This window comes from Lutra lutra, chromosome 3, assembly GCF_902655055.1.
Source record: "Lutra lutra chromosome 3, mLutLut1.2, whole genome shotgun sequence".
NCBI classification, from domain to species: Eukaryota; Metazoa; Chordata; class Mammalia; order Carnivora; family Mustelidae; genus Lutra; species Lutra lutra.
In genome coordinates this window covers 39247114-39263629 of record NC_062280.1, presented here as the reverse complement: position 1 = coordinate 39263629, position 16516 = coordinate 39247114, and the positions used below count along the sequence as shown (strand labels likewise).

Below are 16516 nucleotides of genomic sequence, written 5' to 3'. Positions count from 1 at the left end.
TGATGAAAGTATTCCCAGACATCTTATACTTTTTTGTTGCTCTTGTAAATGAAGTACTTTCTTAAAATATAACAATAAATAGTTCTAAATAGTTCTGATTGGCATTTAGGGGTGCTATGAATTCTCTATCAATTTAGCTGCCCTGGTGAACTCTCACTTTCAAACTGGTTTACTTGTGTTTTACACAGATATATGAATATCTCAACAATGTAATTTTCCCTGTTTATTTGTAGTAGATTTATGTTTATTTCTAAACAATTTCTTTATGTACTGGCTGGATTTCCAGAACAATGCTAACTAAGTCATAGCTAGCATGATTTCATTGGGACTACCTTCAAGTTTTCAGTCTGAAGTATGAAGTCTAGGTTGTTTTTCATGGTTTTTAACGAGTGATGAGATTTTCATCTTTTCATTGTTTTTAGGTCTCAGTTCCCTCTTCACCATCTGCATCAGTTGCTACTTTCTTTTGAAGCTTGTTAACAAGGTGAGTCAGAAAATTCATGGTCCTCTCCCTCTTCTTAATCTATTTCAGAGTAAATAATTTACATGGATTGCCTTTCAGAATTGTCCTTTTTCTCTGAAATGAAATTTTTCATAAGTTCAACTATTTTTCTTTGCTTTGTTTATCCTAATAGCAGGAAGTCTATTTTTGCTAAGGTTTAAAGCAGCAGTTCACCTCAGTGTTACTGACATTTTGGGCCAGATAATTCCTGGTTGTGGGGCTGTCCCATGCTTAGCACATGTCTGGCCTTTTTACTAATTAGATGCCAGTGGCAGTCCTCCCTCCATTGTTAAAACCGATAATGTCTCTAGACATTGCCAAATGTCCCATAAAGGGGAAAATTGCCCCTGGCTGAAAACCACTGATTTAGTAAAGTAGATGATATGAATTCCAACAGATAGAGTGAGAGAGTGTGTGTGAGCGAGTGAGAGAGAGCATTGAGAGATCGGGGCTTGATCCCCAGAGATCATTACTTGAGCTGAAACCAAGAGTTGGACGTTTAACTGGCTGAGCCATCCAGGCGGTCTTAAACTTGTTTTCTATAATTACAGAACTCATCTCCAATGCCACCTCCTCAAGGAAGCTTCCTCATATAACCCATCTAAATTAGGATCCTCCCCCTACCTGACGCAACTGACCTACACACACATACACCTTCCATTAACTACCACAGATTTCAAAGTATAGACCTCTGGGGACTCTTGAGACCCTTTCAAGGGAACCATGAGGTCAAAATTATTTTCAGTCAATACTAACACATTATTTGCCTTTTTCTGTTATACTGCCATTTGCACTGATAGCAATGACCTCCGAGATTGAATCAAGACATGGACAGCAAACTGTACTAGCTATCACTGTAATCTATATCATCATGCACTCAGTTAACAACAACAACAAAAAAGTCAGTTTCACTTAAGAATGTCAGGAGGGGGGCCCCTGGGTGGCTCAGTGGGTTAAAGCCTCTGCTTTCGGCTCAGGTCATGATCCCAGGGTCCTGGGATCGAGCCCCACATCGGGCTCTCTGCTCAGCAAGGAGCCTGCTTTCCTTCCTCTCTCTCTGCCTGCCTCTCTGCCTACCTGTGATCTCTGTCAAATAAATTTAAAAAAAAAAAAAAAGAGTCTCTTAAGAATGTCAGGAGGAAGCAGGAACAAAATATTCATTTTATTAAATTTTGATCTTTGAGTACACACATGTCTTTTTAACATTGGTGTGATAAATGGGGAGCATGCATAAGCACCTTCTGACCCTTCCAGAAGTGTAACTGGCTGTCTTAAGGAAACGTACTTGTACAATTGTTGAGCTATGAACTTGAAAGAAAACTGACATATCATTCAGGCTTGGACATCTGGCAGATATTTTCTTGAAAATGAATGAAGTAAACCTGTCACTTTTAGAGGAAAACACCCAACAGTATTTGTTACCAAATCTAAATTTTGAATACAAAATGCAGATCACTTCCCAATACTTAAGACTTTTCTGATGGGATTAGTAGTACTACTTAAAAATATGAATTTTTGATATTGTATAATGTGTTAGCATTTGGAAGATGTGTATATGTCAGTTATCTAATACTTTCTAAATGATCAATGAATGTTACAAAATCATACATGGATAAAAGATCTTTTCAAAATGCAGAGTATTAAGGGCACCTGGATGGCTCAGTGGGTTAAAGCCTCTGCCTTCGGCTCAGGTCATGATCCCAGGGTCCTGGGATTGAGCCCCGAATCAGGCTCTCTGCTCAGCAGGGAGCCTGCTTCCTCCTCTCTCTCTCTCTCTGCCTGCCTCTCTGCTTACTTGTGATCTCTGTTTGACAAATAAATAAATAAAAACTTTAAAAAAAAAAAAGATCTTTTCAAAACACAGAGTATGAAAAGTATATTCACAATACTTTCAGGTTCTATTACAACCAAGGAACTATCAATTGTTGAATTTTGGTTTGGTATAAAAAAATATTCAAAATTATTTGAAAGCCTTTTCTTAAAACATACCTCCTTTTCCCACCTATACATCTGTATGAGGCCAGATTTTCTTTATGTATTTCAACCAAAATAACTAACACATGACAGCAGACTGAATGCAAACACAAATATGAGAATCTAACTGTCATCTGTTACACCAGACCTTTTGTCTTTTAAGTTTTATCATATCATTAACATTTATCAATATCTTATGATGGGAATGTGAGAGACTAAAATTTCCAGGGAAGATCTAACTGAAAGCCTGTAACAAATCTTAATCCCACAAATATGAACTTCTCTTCTTCACAAGAACACAGGTAAACCAGAGCCTTGGACTTAAAAAAGATGTTAAGCAGTCGAATATTCAACAACCCAAGACAGGAAACCTTCTAAAACAAACAACAGGGTGGTAAATGTCATTCCAATGAGTGTTGAAACACTCATTCAAATAATAGTAGGGAGTCCCAGTCCATGGGAGTCAGGTACTGTGGAGGGCATAAGTGGACCAGAGATAACACATGGGTCAAAGAGCCCATGTTCTAATAAGGGAGACAAAAATCCGACACGAACAAAATCATGTTTAAGATGGTGGCAGTGCTGGCATTTCCAAAGGAGGTGGCCGAAAGGTAGAGATTTGTTTTAGGGGTAAGGATGAGGAAGGAAAGGGAGTACTCTGGGAAGCCATCTAGGAAAAAAGAAAGGTAAAGGGTGGTTCTGAAAGATGAGTGGGTCTGAGGTAGAAATGGAGGGGGTGGATAAGACAAAGGCATTAATTTGTCTTATCCTGATTATTTGCTTTAGTTGCTCTAACAAACAGAGGCAAGCTGAGATTGTTAGAGTACACAGAATAAAGGGAAGAAGGGTTGAAAATCACCTAGAGAAGCAAAGACCAGGTCATAAAGGGTCTTGTGTGCCATGGGAGGGGTCTGCAAGGAAGGTTTAAAGTAGGGGAAGTATTTTAGAAAGAATACTAAGGACTAAGCTACTGCTAAGGTCCTTAAGAAAGATCATGAGGGTCTTCATCAAGTGGGAATGGATGTCATGATCAATTCATAAATCCCTTAGGAAGTAGGGGTTAATACTATTTTGTGAAAGATCACATCTTAAAGAAGAAGGAGACAGACTGGGATGAAAGCCAAGTTTTAGGCTATGGTGACTGGGTAGAGGGAAACACTAGTCATGGATAAAGGCAACACGGAAAGGAGGAAAGGAAACCAGGAGAGGTACTGCTCCAAGAAAACCACCAGTGGAAACAGCGATTTCAGGAATCAGATAAAACACTTCAACAATGAAAACAAAACAAAAACAAAAACAAAACCACCATCCCCCCCAATTTAAACAAACTTGAAAACCTGAAATGAAAAACCAAGAAAAAAGTTAGAAATCAATCTATTAGATGGCAGTACAGAAGAAAGTATATGGTGTTTAAGCATTAGCAAATGCTACTTTAGGACTCTATTTTAAAAACTCCAAATTGGGAATTATTGATCTTTTAAAATCACCCCATAATCTGTCTTGTATTTGCTCCTAATCAAAAAATTGAAAACATAAAATAAAGTCAAATACATACCTTTTCTGCTTTTTTGTCAGATATGTCTTGCTTTTCCAGAACGGCCATGCTCTCCTTCAGGTTCTTCACAATGTCTGCTGGAGATTTGTGCGACTTCCCGAACGGGAACGGCATGGCGGCAGCGATGGATGCCTCGCTGCGCTCTGCCTGCTTTACCTGCGGACACAGAAAGGCACAGGTGAGAAAAAGTGGGGTCAACAGAAAAAAACATGCTTTTTAAATCCTAACATGGGAAGAAAATCAGTGTTGAGAAAGTCACTTTATGACAGAACTTTCAAAATGAGCAGGAACTGAGAAACCCACAAATAATCAAAGGAAATGATAATGCAGAAATATCTTAGAATTACAGAACACTTTGTACTTTTCAAAATACCTTTTTTATCACCTGCTCTCCTAACCACTCATTTGAGGAGGAACACACTGGTGCTGATGAGCAGGGCAACTAGTACTGCCAGGCCCCATACTGAGCACTTTAATTCATCACCTTATGTGATCTTTTTAAACAATTCCCTGAGGAACATTACTACCATTACTACTCCCATTTACAAGTGAACTTTAATGAGGTCAAGAAACTGACTCAAGGTACTAAACGATAAAACCAGCTCAGGTCTGTCTTAATCCAAAGTGTCCTTAGTCACTGGACTATACCTCTAATTAACAGATATCTCTATTTTACAGTTGAGGAAACTGAGGCAAAAAGCTAGGTAAGGAGCTCAGCCAAACAGCACTAGCAACAGGCTCACTCTCTAGGTCTTGGCCAGTGTTTACACTGTTTCCTCCCAAGCACCCAGTGGGCACACACCTCCTTCTCTTTAGTCAGTCAGGGTCTCAGAGTTGGAGAGAATCTTGGACCAAGCCTTGAGCAAATCTCCAGGCAGATCCTCAAGTCCCTTAAGTAACAGTTTCAATGTGTACTCTTTCTGCCTGGATAAGACAGTTCCTATGAAGGAACTCACTGGATAAAACCCTGGGAATAATGAACTTCTGGAAGTTCTTAAATTTTTTGTGGGTAGCAGAAAGCAGTATTTCAACCACATAAACCACAATATTACATCATGTAAAAGGAGGACATCAACTATTCCAAGAAGTCACGATGAAAAAACAAAGTTACTAACAAGACAGACAATGGAAGTAACTTGGGAACGTGTCAGAACTTATAATAACTTTTACTAGATAAACTGAAAGAAGTTAGTTCATAGATATTAAACAACCTCATATAAGATACCAAAAGGTAACATTTTTGAGAAGAACCTTACAGAGCACTTAGGTCAGTGGTTTTCAAACTGTGACTTTCAATCTCCTATATTTAACTGTCCGTGGGGCCCACTGCCCACCTCCGCCCAAGTTTTTTTTCCCCATGTCAACACAAAATATCTCCACTGCACAGCATCATTAACACTTCTTTTGGACTTTGCCTAAGACTTTACTTGAATAAAGTATTTGAATGTTCTTTCTCTGAAGTCTGAGATACATGGACCTGCATATCTGTTTATAAACACACACTTGAGGGGAAGAGCATGCCAATTAACGCTAATGTTAAGCCTACAATTAAAACATGAATAAGTGTGTTATTTCTTGACATGTTTTTTCTTTTTCTTTTTTTTTTTTAAAGATTTTATTTTTTTTGACTGACAGAGATCACAAATAGGCAGAGAGGCAGGTGGGGGTGGGGTGGTGGACGGGAAGCAGGCTCTCTGCTGAGCAGAGAGCCCGATGCAGGGCTCGATCCCAGGACCCTGAGATCATGACCTGAGCTGAAGGCAGAGGCTTAACCCACTGAGCCACCCAGGTGCCCCTCTTGACATGTTTTGATATGACCTGTTCTGACCAATCTTTCCACCCAAGTTATCACCTATATAACTTACCATCTTTCTATCAGCTTGTAAATCTGCTTGATCACAGGACCAAAGAAAACCACAGGTTCTCAAAATCCAAAGATGCATAAAATTGTACCTAAATATCTTTTCTATGACAAGAAGTTTAGATCAATGATAACTGAGTTATCCCAAGTGGTATTACATTATCTGATTACCTGACTAGGTACACAAATTATGTTCATAGGCACAGACATCCACAAATCTTGGATCACTCTTTCCCATTACTTTTTTTTTTTTGAGGGGTTAATGCAGGTTGCTTTTTCATAAACACAGTGAATTCACAATCACAACAAATTCTCTGAAAATACAATCTTTCCTATTTGTACTCTGTAAATAATAGCAATGATGCTATAAGTCAATGCTGGGTGGAGGGTAGGAATGTTTAATGGTATTTTGCAGGAAGTGTTACTGTGCTATGCAACAGAGATATTTTCAGCTCTGGCTCAATGGTGGAAGAAGTGACTTTCCAGGGCAAAGGGGGTTTTAAAAAGTTCTGCCATAAACCAAATACTCGTCATAGCAGAAAGGGTACAGCTGCTGAAGAGAACCCATATAATGTGCTTCTGTGAGGGAAAAGAGGAAGCATGACACAATCATTCCTTTTAATTAGTATACTACACAGCCAAATTTTGCAGAACATATAAACTAGTAAGACTGTACTCTGAGGAAATACAGTTAGTAACAAGTACCCAAAACAAGAAGTGGACACTCCTCAGCAAGATCCTTGGAGATGAAACACACTCAGGCACATGTCTGAGTTTTGGAACTGATGATCCCAAGTATGGTGATACCCGGGCGGAGAAGCAATGGTAAACAAAGATTAAGATGGCTAAAAGATACCTTTCAGCATAAGAACCTACCTGCCTTTCCAGGTTCCCTCTTTTCCTTCTTTACCATCAGCAATATTTCATTACAAGTATTTGAAGGAGTTTTAGGGATTTGTAACAAGAGCCCATTGATGAAGGCCCTTCAGTAATTCTGCACTGCCCTTATAATAAAATCCAAATTCCTACCATGGCCCTCCTAGGCTTTACCCATTTCCAAGTCATGGCCCAGTGCCCCGGGCTTTATCATAGAGATCCAGCCACACTGATGTTCTTTTTGTTCCCAGAATATGCCAACTACTTCTAAGCCAGAGTACCATGTTTGCAAATATGGTACAAATCTTAATTTTTAAATCTAGATGGTGGGTATATGGGTTTTCTTTGTTACTCAACTTTTCCATATGTTCAAACTATTTCTTCACACTGTTTTAAAACTGCCTAAACTACGTTTTGGACATAACTGGAGTTCATGAATGGAAATGGACAAAAATATATAATTGAAAAATCCATTTAGCTTTCAAATACAACCAATTTCCTCCATCCCTTCAAAAAAAGGTTTTTTTGGTTCATAATATACCTCAGCAGGATTCTTCAGGCTGAGCCAAAATTATTAATGCAATTGGGAGAAAACCAGCCACTGTTAGCATTCTAGAGGGCTATGGAAACCCATACACTTAAAATTCTCAAACTGGAGGTAAGCTTGCTCCTGATGCTGAACCGTGCTGTATGCTGTATCTATCCCAAAGATAAAGAAGCCTTACACAGGAAATTTAACTTGAAAATTCGAGGCAGTCAACTGCGGGTGGGGGTGGGGGCGAGGAATAATTAAATATACTGGTTTCATATTAAAACCAACATTTATGAACTCTCTGCTAAAGCTGCAGGAAAGGAGTCTGTGTGAATACCGAGCACTGTATACCCCTTTGCTTCCGTGCACTGCTCTCCCTTAGCTGTTTTCCTTTCTCTCCAAATGCCCTTTCTTTCTGCATTTAATTCAATGACTCATCTTTACTACAACGTTGATGTCCTTCCGGGTTCCACCCTTGGCTGTGTTCTTACTCTATATTCCGATTGATCTCATCTACCCGTGGTTTCTTTCTTTTCTTTTCTTTTAAAGATCTTATTTATTTATTGAGAGAGAGAGAGAGAGCGCACACACAAGTGGGAGGGAGAGAGAGAGAAGCTGAAGTAGACGGTGCAGAACGCGGAGCTGGATATGGGGCTCAATTCCATGACCATGAGATCATGACCTGAGCTGAAACCAAGAGTCAGATGCGTGACCAACTGAGCCACCCAGGCACCCCTACCTATGGTTTCAGTAACCTGAAATCCATCTCGTTCCCCAACCAACTGGCCTACATTTCCAAGTACTGCTCTCTATAAATGTCCTCCAGGCAACTCAAACCTCATCCCCAAGTCCTACTTCTTTTTTTAAGTTCCCCTTCATGGCAAATGAATTCTTTCATCTAGTCCCAAACCCTGGTCATCATACCCGATTCTTTCTAGTTGCTAGCTCTTCCATATATAATCAGTTCATAGTTTCAGTCAATTCTATTTTCTCAATCTCTCAATTCTCAATTTCTCAATCTCTACAGACACCAAATGTAGAACTTCACTATCCTCCACATAGGGCAGTGGTTATAAATGGGGCCAATATCACCCTTAGGGGATGCTCTGGGAAATCTGGTTCACATAATGACTGGTACACTGAAATCACCAAGAAATTAAAAAAAAAACCCAAAAACACTTTTTTTAAAAAAAGATTTTATTTATTTATTTGACAGAGATCACAAGTAGGCAGGCAGAGAGAGAGGAGGAAGCAGGCCCCCTGCTGAGCAGATAGCCCGATGCAGGGCTCAATCCCAGGACCCTGGGATCATGACCTGAGCCGAAGGCAGAGGCCTAACCCACTGAGCCACCCAGACACCCCCAAAAACACTTTTTGTGCTTTTCTTCACATAAGCAAAGCTTCTATATATCTTTGGGGGTTCGGGGGGGAGTTGGGGTGGGGGTCAGAATAATGAAAGTCTTTGTATCTACTGCTGCACCTATGTCTATCACTGAGAGTTAAACTTCTACTTTTTTAAAGAAATGGTGACATTATTCATTATGCAAAATTCAAATATTAAAGGATGACACAAGGTAGACCATGAAAGTCACCAGCACAGCCTATAGAGACAATGGGTATGAACAGTTCGGTATATACTCTCCTTTTCATTACTTGCTCTGTATCCGTGGTCTTTTGTACTGGAAGTCTTCTCTCTTCAAAACAGATGGAGACCAGATGATACTAGAAATGGTCACTTAATATCTTAGAAAGAACAAAATCTGCAAATTAACTGTTCTGTTATGTGAATACTCCTAAGAGCATAAGGCTCCACTCCAAAAAGTGCTGAAGAACATAGAGAACACCCACGGGGAAAATAAAAGTCTAACATTGTTAGAGTGAGCACTGCAAAGCACTGCCCTCCTTAGGCATCTGACTGCTTCTGGCTTGTGTGACCCCCCTCTTAACTGTAACTAATTCTATTCACCTATGAACTGATAAATACAGAAAAGTAGTCAAGTGGTCCATAGGACATGCAACCATTCACATACTGACTGCGCACTCACTATATGCCACAAACTAAAGGCATCAGGGGCGCCTGCTCTGAGGAAGACAACACTCCCATGTGCACGGATATGGGTGTAGGTGTGTAGGGACAATAAGGAAAAGTGCTGAATGACGACACATTCCCAGGCAGTTGAGTTCACAGGACTCTATACTAACCTGTTAGATCTGACTCATAAACTTGGTGGTAAAAGCAAAAACTGCAAACAAACAAAAAACCCCCCACACAGTAAGATGATTGCTACAAAGAAAGACTGTTAAAGTACCTTAATTAAGCAGTCATGAAAAGTGTGAAATGTCGTACACACCTGAACCCATTTTTAGATAGCCAGCTCTGAGGCCTAATGTCCTGCTTCTAGGGCTCATGTTCCTTAATTCAAACAAATACTGAATATCTACAACATGCCAGATGTCGTGCTAGGTGCCAGACCATCCATACAGTTGTGCGGGGCAATCAGATAAAGCACAGTGGTTAATTACACGGCTTTAAAGATAACCTGCGTTCAAATCCTGATTTCACCGTGCTTTAGCTTACTCAGACTTTTCTAAGCCCTTTTTCCTCCCTCACCTCTAAAATGAGAAAAACAATAGCTACCTCAAAACTTAGCATAAGCATTAAATTACATGTGTTTAAATGTGCTTAGCGCACCATCTGCATATGGTCAAATCTGAAAAAACAGTAATAAAGGATAGTTATGCAGGCTTTTTTTTCCTTCTAAAATCTGATTTGTGACTATTTCCACAATTAAAAATGAGCAAAAAAAAAAGGACTATTCACAGACTGGATAACAAAATAAATGATCTTATTTTTCTTTTTTTTTTTTTTAAAGATTTTATTTATTTATTTGACAGAGAGAGATCACAAGTAGGCAGAGAGAGGCAGAGAGAGAGGAGGAAGCAGGCTCCCTGCTGAGCAGAGAGCCCGATGCGGGGCTCGATCCCAGGACCCTGAGATCATGACCTGAGCCGAAGGCAGCGGCTTAACCCACTGAGAGCCACCCAGGCGCCCGATCTTATTTTTCTTTTTAAACTTGCATCTTAAAAGTTTTGATTCAGCTTCTGGAGGGACAGGATACATGCCCTTCTCAGCTGTAAATAAGATGCAATGACTTAGCTCCATTAAAATAAACTAACAATAGCTTGAAGAAGCAATTGAACCTTTGGTTAATGAACAAAGCCACCAAATACATACCTCATCATTAACTATGTCAAAACCAAAATTAAGTGCCCAAGAGATACAAGACTTTGGAGTGTCTTTTGCAATTAATATACCCTGACCAGACTTCCAGGGGCTACGGATGTTCAACACTGGACACTATGCAGGAGTCAAACTGACACTCTTGCATAGCCTAGATGGTAAACCAGAGGGCTGTAGTAGTAGTAATAGTAGCAGTATTTAAAATAAGGTCTCTCATATGACACTTAATGATTACAAAAGCAGTGTTCACTCCTCTGTTCAATACCTCCCGCTAGTGACTTCCCATTTCATTCAGAATAAAATCCAAACTCCTAACCAAGGCTCGTAAGGCTCCCGGTGATCCATTCCTCTCTGTTCTCATATCTTGTGCTCTCAACTTGAGGCACACTCTCTGGCTTGAATTCCCGGGCCAGGCCTAAGCACATTCCCCATACTGTTTATGAAGAGCTCTTAGCTCAAATCACCACCACTCTCTCCCTCATTTTACTCACACTTCTACTCAAATGACACACTATCCATAGGGCCTTCCCAGACCACTGTTTCCAAAATAGCACCTCTGCCCTGCTCTCATCTCCTTATCTTCTTCATTGCTCTCTCTGCACTTATCACCATAAACTGACATATGTTTATCTGCTCCTTTCTGTTAAAAAGTCCTATGAAAACAAAGACCTTACTGGTTTCACTCATTCATTGTTGTAGACCCAGAAACTAGAAGAGTGCCTGGCACATACTTTGAAATATCTGTAGAATGAATGAACTATTTCTTTTGATCTTCAAGGAAAGAGTGGAACTCTTTTGATCCTTCATTCCTAACAGAAGTTTTATTTTTTCCTGTTCTATAGACAAATAAACTAAGGTCAAACATACTGGATAATTTGGAGGCACCTGGGTGGCTCACTGCGTTAAGCCTCTGCCTTTGGCTCAGGTTATGATCTCAGGGTTCTGGGATCGAGCCCCGCATCGGGCTTTCTGCTCGGCAGGGCGGCTTTCTGCTAGGCAGGGCGCCTGCTTCCTCCTCTTTCTATCTGCCTGCCTCTCTGCCTACTGGTGATCTCTCTGTCAAAACAAACAAACAAACAAACAAACAAACAAACAAAAAACCAACTGGATAATTTGTTCAAATATCATGAAGCTAGTTAGTAAAGTGGAAGGGCTGGGACTTCAAACAGCTATGCACTATCAGGTTATCAGTATCTTTCATATTATAATGAGTGTTTATTACATAGCAGTAGGTTTAAAAAATGTTTCTCTCTGCTTCTTTAACCTGCTTCTTTAAGATTTATGTGCCAGGATGGCAACTGAATTATTATTTTCAAAACTGGAAAATGGGGAAAACAACAAAAATCTTCAGTAAATATAACTGAACACTGTAAAGTCATCTAAAATAAATGCTTCTGAAGACTTCTACGGAAATGAAAAAATGCCCACAATTCTTCCTTCCTGAAAATACTTTAGATACAAAAGTGCAAATATATATACATACTGTGTATGTGTATAAAACAATCTCATGTGTGATCTACATGTGCAGATACATATACTAAGAGAAAGAAATATCAAAGATTAGTAACAGGTAGTGAGAATATGAGTTGTATACTAAATTTTTAAGGTTAAGTATGTGCATGTAATACTGTTTTTTCTTGATAAAAGTCACTTAAAAAAAGATTTTATTTATTTATTTATTTGTGAGAGAGAGAGAGAGAGAAAGAGAGAGCACAAGCAGGCTGCAGAGGCAGAGAGAGAAACAGGCTCCCCACTGAGCAAGGAGCCCGACGTGGGACTCGATCCCAGGACCCTGGGATCACAAACTGAGCAGAAGGCAGCGGCCTGACTGAGCCACCCAGGTGTTCCAAAAGTGCCATTTTTAAAAATTAATACAAGCTCAGTCCTTATAAGAGGAACCAGGTCTCCACGAAGGGGCAGGAAATACATAAACAAGATGAGCCTGGGACATGTTAATTACTTCAGGAAGCAAAGATGAATGGGTTCATGATAAAAAAGACACAGGAGTCAATCTGAAAGGCTCTCATAGACCTAAGAAGATAGAATTTGGGCATAAAAAAAATGACCACAATGAATTGACACACAAATAAAACATCTGAATATATACAATATATAAATTATTACATATTTAATAATATAAATATATTTAATATAGTTAATATAAGTAAAACATTAAAATCCATGAAAATCAAAGAACTAAAAAAATCCACTGGTCACCTTGCAGTTTGTGAGAGCAACAACTCACTATCCCCAAAACTGATAAATAAAGGAAGGGGAACAGCACATTTATCCTGTCTTCTCTGAGACAGGATGTGTCTGAGGGTAACCAAAGAGGTGACAAAGAAAAGTTCTTTCTAGAAGATTCACATAGCTAATAAACATAAGAAAAACAGAAAATTGCCATTTTGTAATCCCCGATGAATCTAGGATCTAGGCAACAATCATCAGTGATGATCGTTAAAATCCTAGATGAAAGGGTGATGGAGAACTTCAGTGTAAACACTGGAGCTGACAATTTGGAAGACACTGGTCTATTGCTAAAAATAGGACAGCCAGACATCAATCTGTCTCATAACATAATGCAATAGGAAACACAAAGCTTCATCATCTGTAAGTTTTTGATCTCCTTTCCCCTGACTATAAAACAAAAATTCTGAACCTAATTAAGTTTCTAGAGCCACCAGTCCACAGGAAACTGGGGATAAACAACAATTTAAACAACATCACTAGAAGCAGTAAGTCAAGCCCAGAACAAGGGACAAGTCAAATAACTGGGTTTCTCCAACAGATGAAACAGCACAAGGCAGGGTGGGGAGCAGAGAATATTAAGAGACTCACAAGACACAGTCAAATGTATGGATCTTCTATGGACCCTGATTCACATAAACCAACTGTCAAAGAGGTATCCTGGCAATCAGAAAAATTATTCACTGCAGAGATAATCAAGGAATCTGTTAATTCTGTCAGGTAGTATAATGGACTATCGTAGGTAAGGGAAAAAAATGCCCTTGGTGAGACATACATGCCAAAGTACAAGTAATTTGGGATTTGCTTTAAGATATTCCAAGTATCCCTCAGAGTAAGGTCGGGTGGGGGAACAGATGAAACAAGGCTAGCAAATCATTAACAACTGTTGAAGCCGAAAATTCATTATACTAGATTCTATTTGTATATGCTTGAACATTTTCATAATTTAAAAAAATTAATAAAAAGAAAAAGTTCCTATTCTGAAGAATTGGTATGTTTCTTTTAATTGGTATGTCCATTGTGTTTTGCTTTGTCCCTTTATTTGCCAAACTGTCCAAGGTTAAATTTATGGGTAACTACAAAAGACTACCTTAATCGATGTTTCTGACATAAAAACAACCCATTCTCCTCTTCAGAGCTTCACAGCTCTCTTACTTCACTGTTCTAATCTACATGTGTTCATTGTGTCCACTGCAGTTCCATAAATGAACTTTTCTGTTTACGGCAGAAAGAGGAAGCACATCTACAGAGGAGTAAGTACATGGGCAAGTCTTACAACAGCTGACTTACAGAGCCCCTCCTGGAAATAATTCTTGGAAAACTACCACCATGGGTAGCACCTCCTTGGGAGCACCCTTCTTTACTTGTCCAATATCCGGCCCATCCCCACCCCATGTCTAAATGCCAGCCCCTCCAGGAAGACCCCACAGTGCGAGTTCCCTCCCTCCTCACACAGAAGCTTTTAAAACCTTGATGATGCTGTGCTCTTGTTATTTACACATGTATCAGCCCGATGACTCAGGAAGCCCTGTGGGGGCAAAACTGATTATTAACCATCTTGTTACACACTTTCTACAGGACTCCGGATACACTTACTGACGGGCACTGAAAAACACTTCTCAAAAACAGAGAAGGCCACAGAAATGACTGATGTATAAACAAACAGGAGTTAACTAGAAAGTTTTAATTTGAAACCTAGCCAGAAAAGGGCCAGGGGCCACCACTTAAATGGTTTTGTAGGTGAAGTGAGCAGGAAATCTTAGGAAAGCGCCTATAATTTACCTGTTGCTATGCACAAAGCCGGACCCCTACTTGCTGAGCAACTCTAATTTGCCCATCTGTATGCTGTTTGTGCCAAGCATATAAACATGGCAAAATTCTGATTAAAGTGCGATGGATTCAGGTAGTTAACCAACATGGAATACTGCTGGGTTCCAGAGACCGAGGCACAATTGGTAGAACTATCCTCTTTTGGATTTTCACTACTTTTTTTGCACGGACTGATTTTATTAATGTTAAATTAGAATAAACTTAATAGTACTGATCACTTGTGCATTATAGTGTGATGTATATTCTCTAGTTCAGTGTCTACAGGCTTTTTTTTTTTTAGTTTAGTCAACATGCAATGTTATGGCAGTTTCAGGTGTACAACACAGTGATACAACAGTTCCGTGTATTTTTCAAGATAAGTGTCCTCTTAATCCCCTTCACCTGTTTCACCCTTTCCCCCCCCCACCCACCTCCCCTCTGGTAACCTTCTGTTAGTTCTCTAGTTCAGAACCTGTTTTTTGGTTTGTGTCTCTTTGTTTTTTAATTTGTTCACTTGCTCTTTTTCTTAAATTCCACATATGAGTGAAATCACATGGTATTTGTCTTTCTCTGACTGGCTTATTTCACTTAGCATTATACTCTCTAGCTCCATCCATGTTGTTGTAAATGGCAGGATTTCATTCTTTTTTATGGCTGAATAATATTCCATTGCATATAGTTACCAAATCTTCTTTACCCATTCATCTATCGATGGATTCTTGGGCTGCTTCCATAATTTGGTTATTATAAATAAATAATGTTGCAATAAACACAGAGGTGCAAACATTCCTTCAAACTAGTGTTTTTGTATTCTTACTAAGATAAACACTTTCTATCCATAAAACTATCCCTCCCACCTTCTTGAACTCCTATGGTAAATACTTCTCATACATCTTTAGATTCACAGAAAAGGCGGCCCTGAGGTCCCATAATGAGTGTGGTGGATATCAGGATTCAAGGCAAGTCTCTTGACTCCAAATTCTCTTTGTATTTATCTTTTTTCATCTTACATACAGATCAAGGATTACAAAAACATACAACAAAATAGTATTAAATTATCAGAGTATCCAGAAATAAATGTTCAACAAGTGACTTTTTAAGAAATACTGATTTTTAAAATTCTGATCAAACAGGCAAAAGGCAATTTCTAAGATTACTGAGTTAAATAAATGTGAAAAGATACCCCTGAATCTTCCTTACCCCCACAAAACAAAAACTGGCCCATCCTTTGGTTTCATACACTTTGGAATGGATTTTTACTGCTCATTACTGACAACTGAAGTTCCTTTTCTATTAAACATCAGAAATGCACACATAAAGAACTAGGCTATGAAAACTGTATACACCCTTCCAGGTTCAAGTAAGACTGCCAAACACATGCAGAGGTCTGAGTGACCACGAGCTTTTGCAGAGGTCTGAGTGACCACGAGCTTTTCGATCCTCTTGTTTTAAGTGAATTACAGAATGAATACTTCATGAAACGGGCTTAGTAAAAGTAATGTTTAGAAATAATTTCAATTTTGTGTTCTTCTAAAACTGGCTTTCTGTTCATCCTTGAGAGTTTCTTTTACTCACACTAAACATGGGAATGTCAAATTATGAATGCTTATGAAATATTCTCTAATGATAAAGTTCATTCTAGATTTGAGCAACAAAGCAAGAGATACACATTTATAGGAGAGGGCTTTGCTTTAGTAGCTGATTTATAGACAAAAGTTATTTTACAAAAATTTGTTTTAAACCACCAGCTTGTGTTAAAAAAAAAAAAAGCTGTGTGTTAATTTTATGAACAGGAACCTCATGATAAATTTCACTTATTGAGAGAATCATATTACTCATGTCAAGTTTTACTGTGGTAATTTCAGTGTGCCATGCAGTCATTATGGATTTTCAAGACTAAAGTTATGATAACTAGGTAC

The 16516-nt window shown here is 39.0% G+C and overlaps 1 protein-coding gene across 1 annotated transcript in view; it reads right to left on the bottom strand.

Moving 5' to 3' along the window:
• The window catches only part of CAB39 (calcium binding protein 39), an 88810-nt gene that overhangs the window by 49545 nt on the left and 22749 nt on the right, over positions 1-16516 (bottom strand). The window contains exon 2 of the mRNA XM_047721287.1: positions 4032-4187. Within this exon, the coding sequence (XP_047577243.1) occupies positions 4032-4145 (114 nt within the window). The 5' untranslated portion in view covers positions 4146-4187. The remainder of the gene's footprint in view (positions 1-4031; positions 4188-16516) is intronic.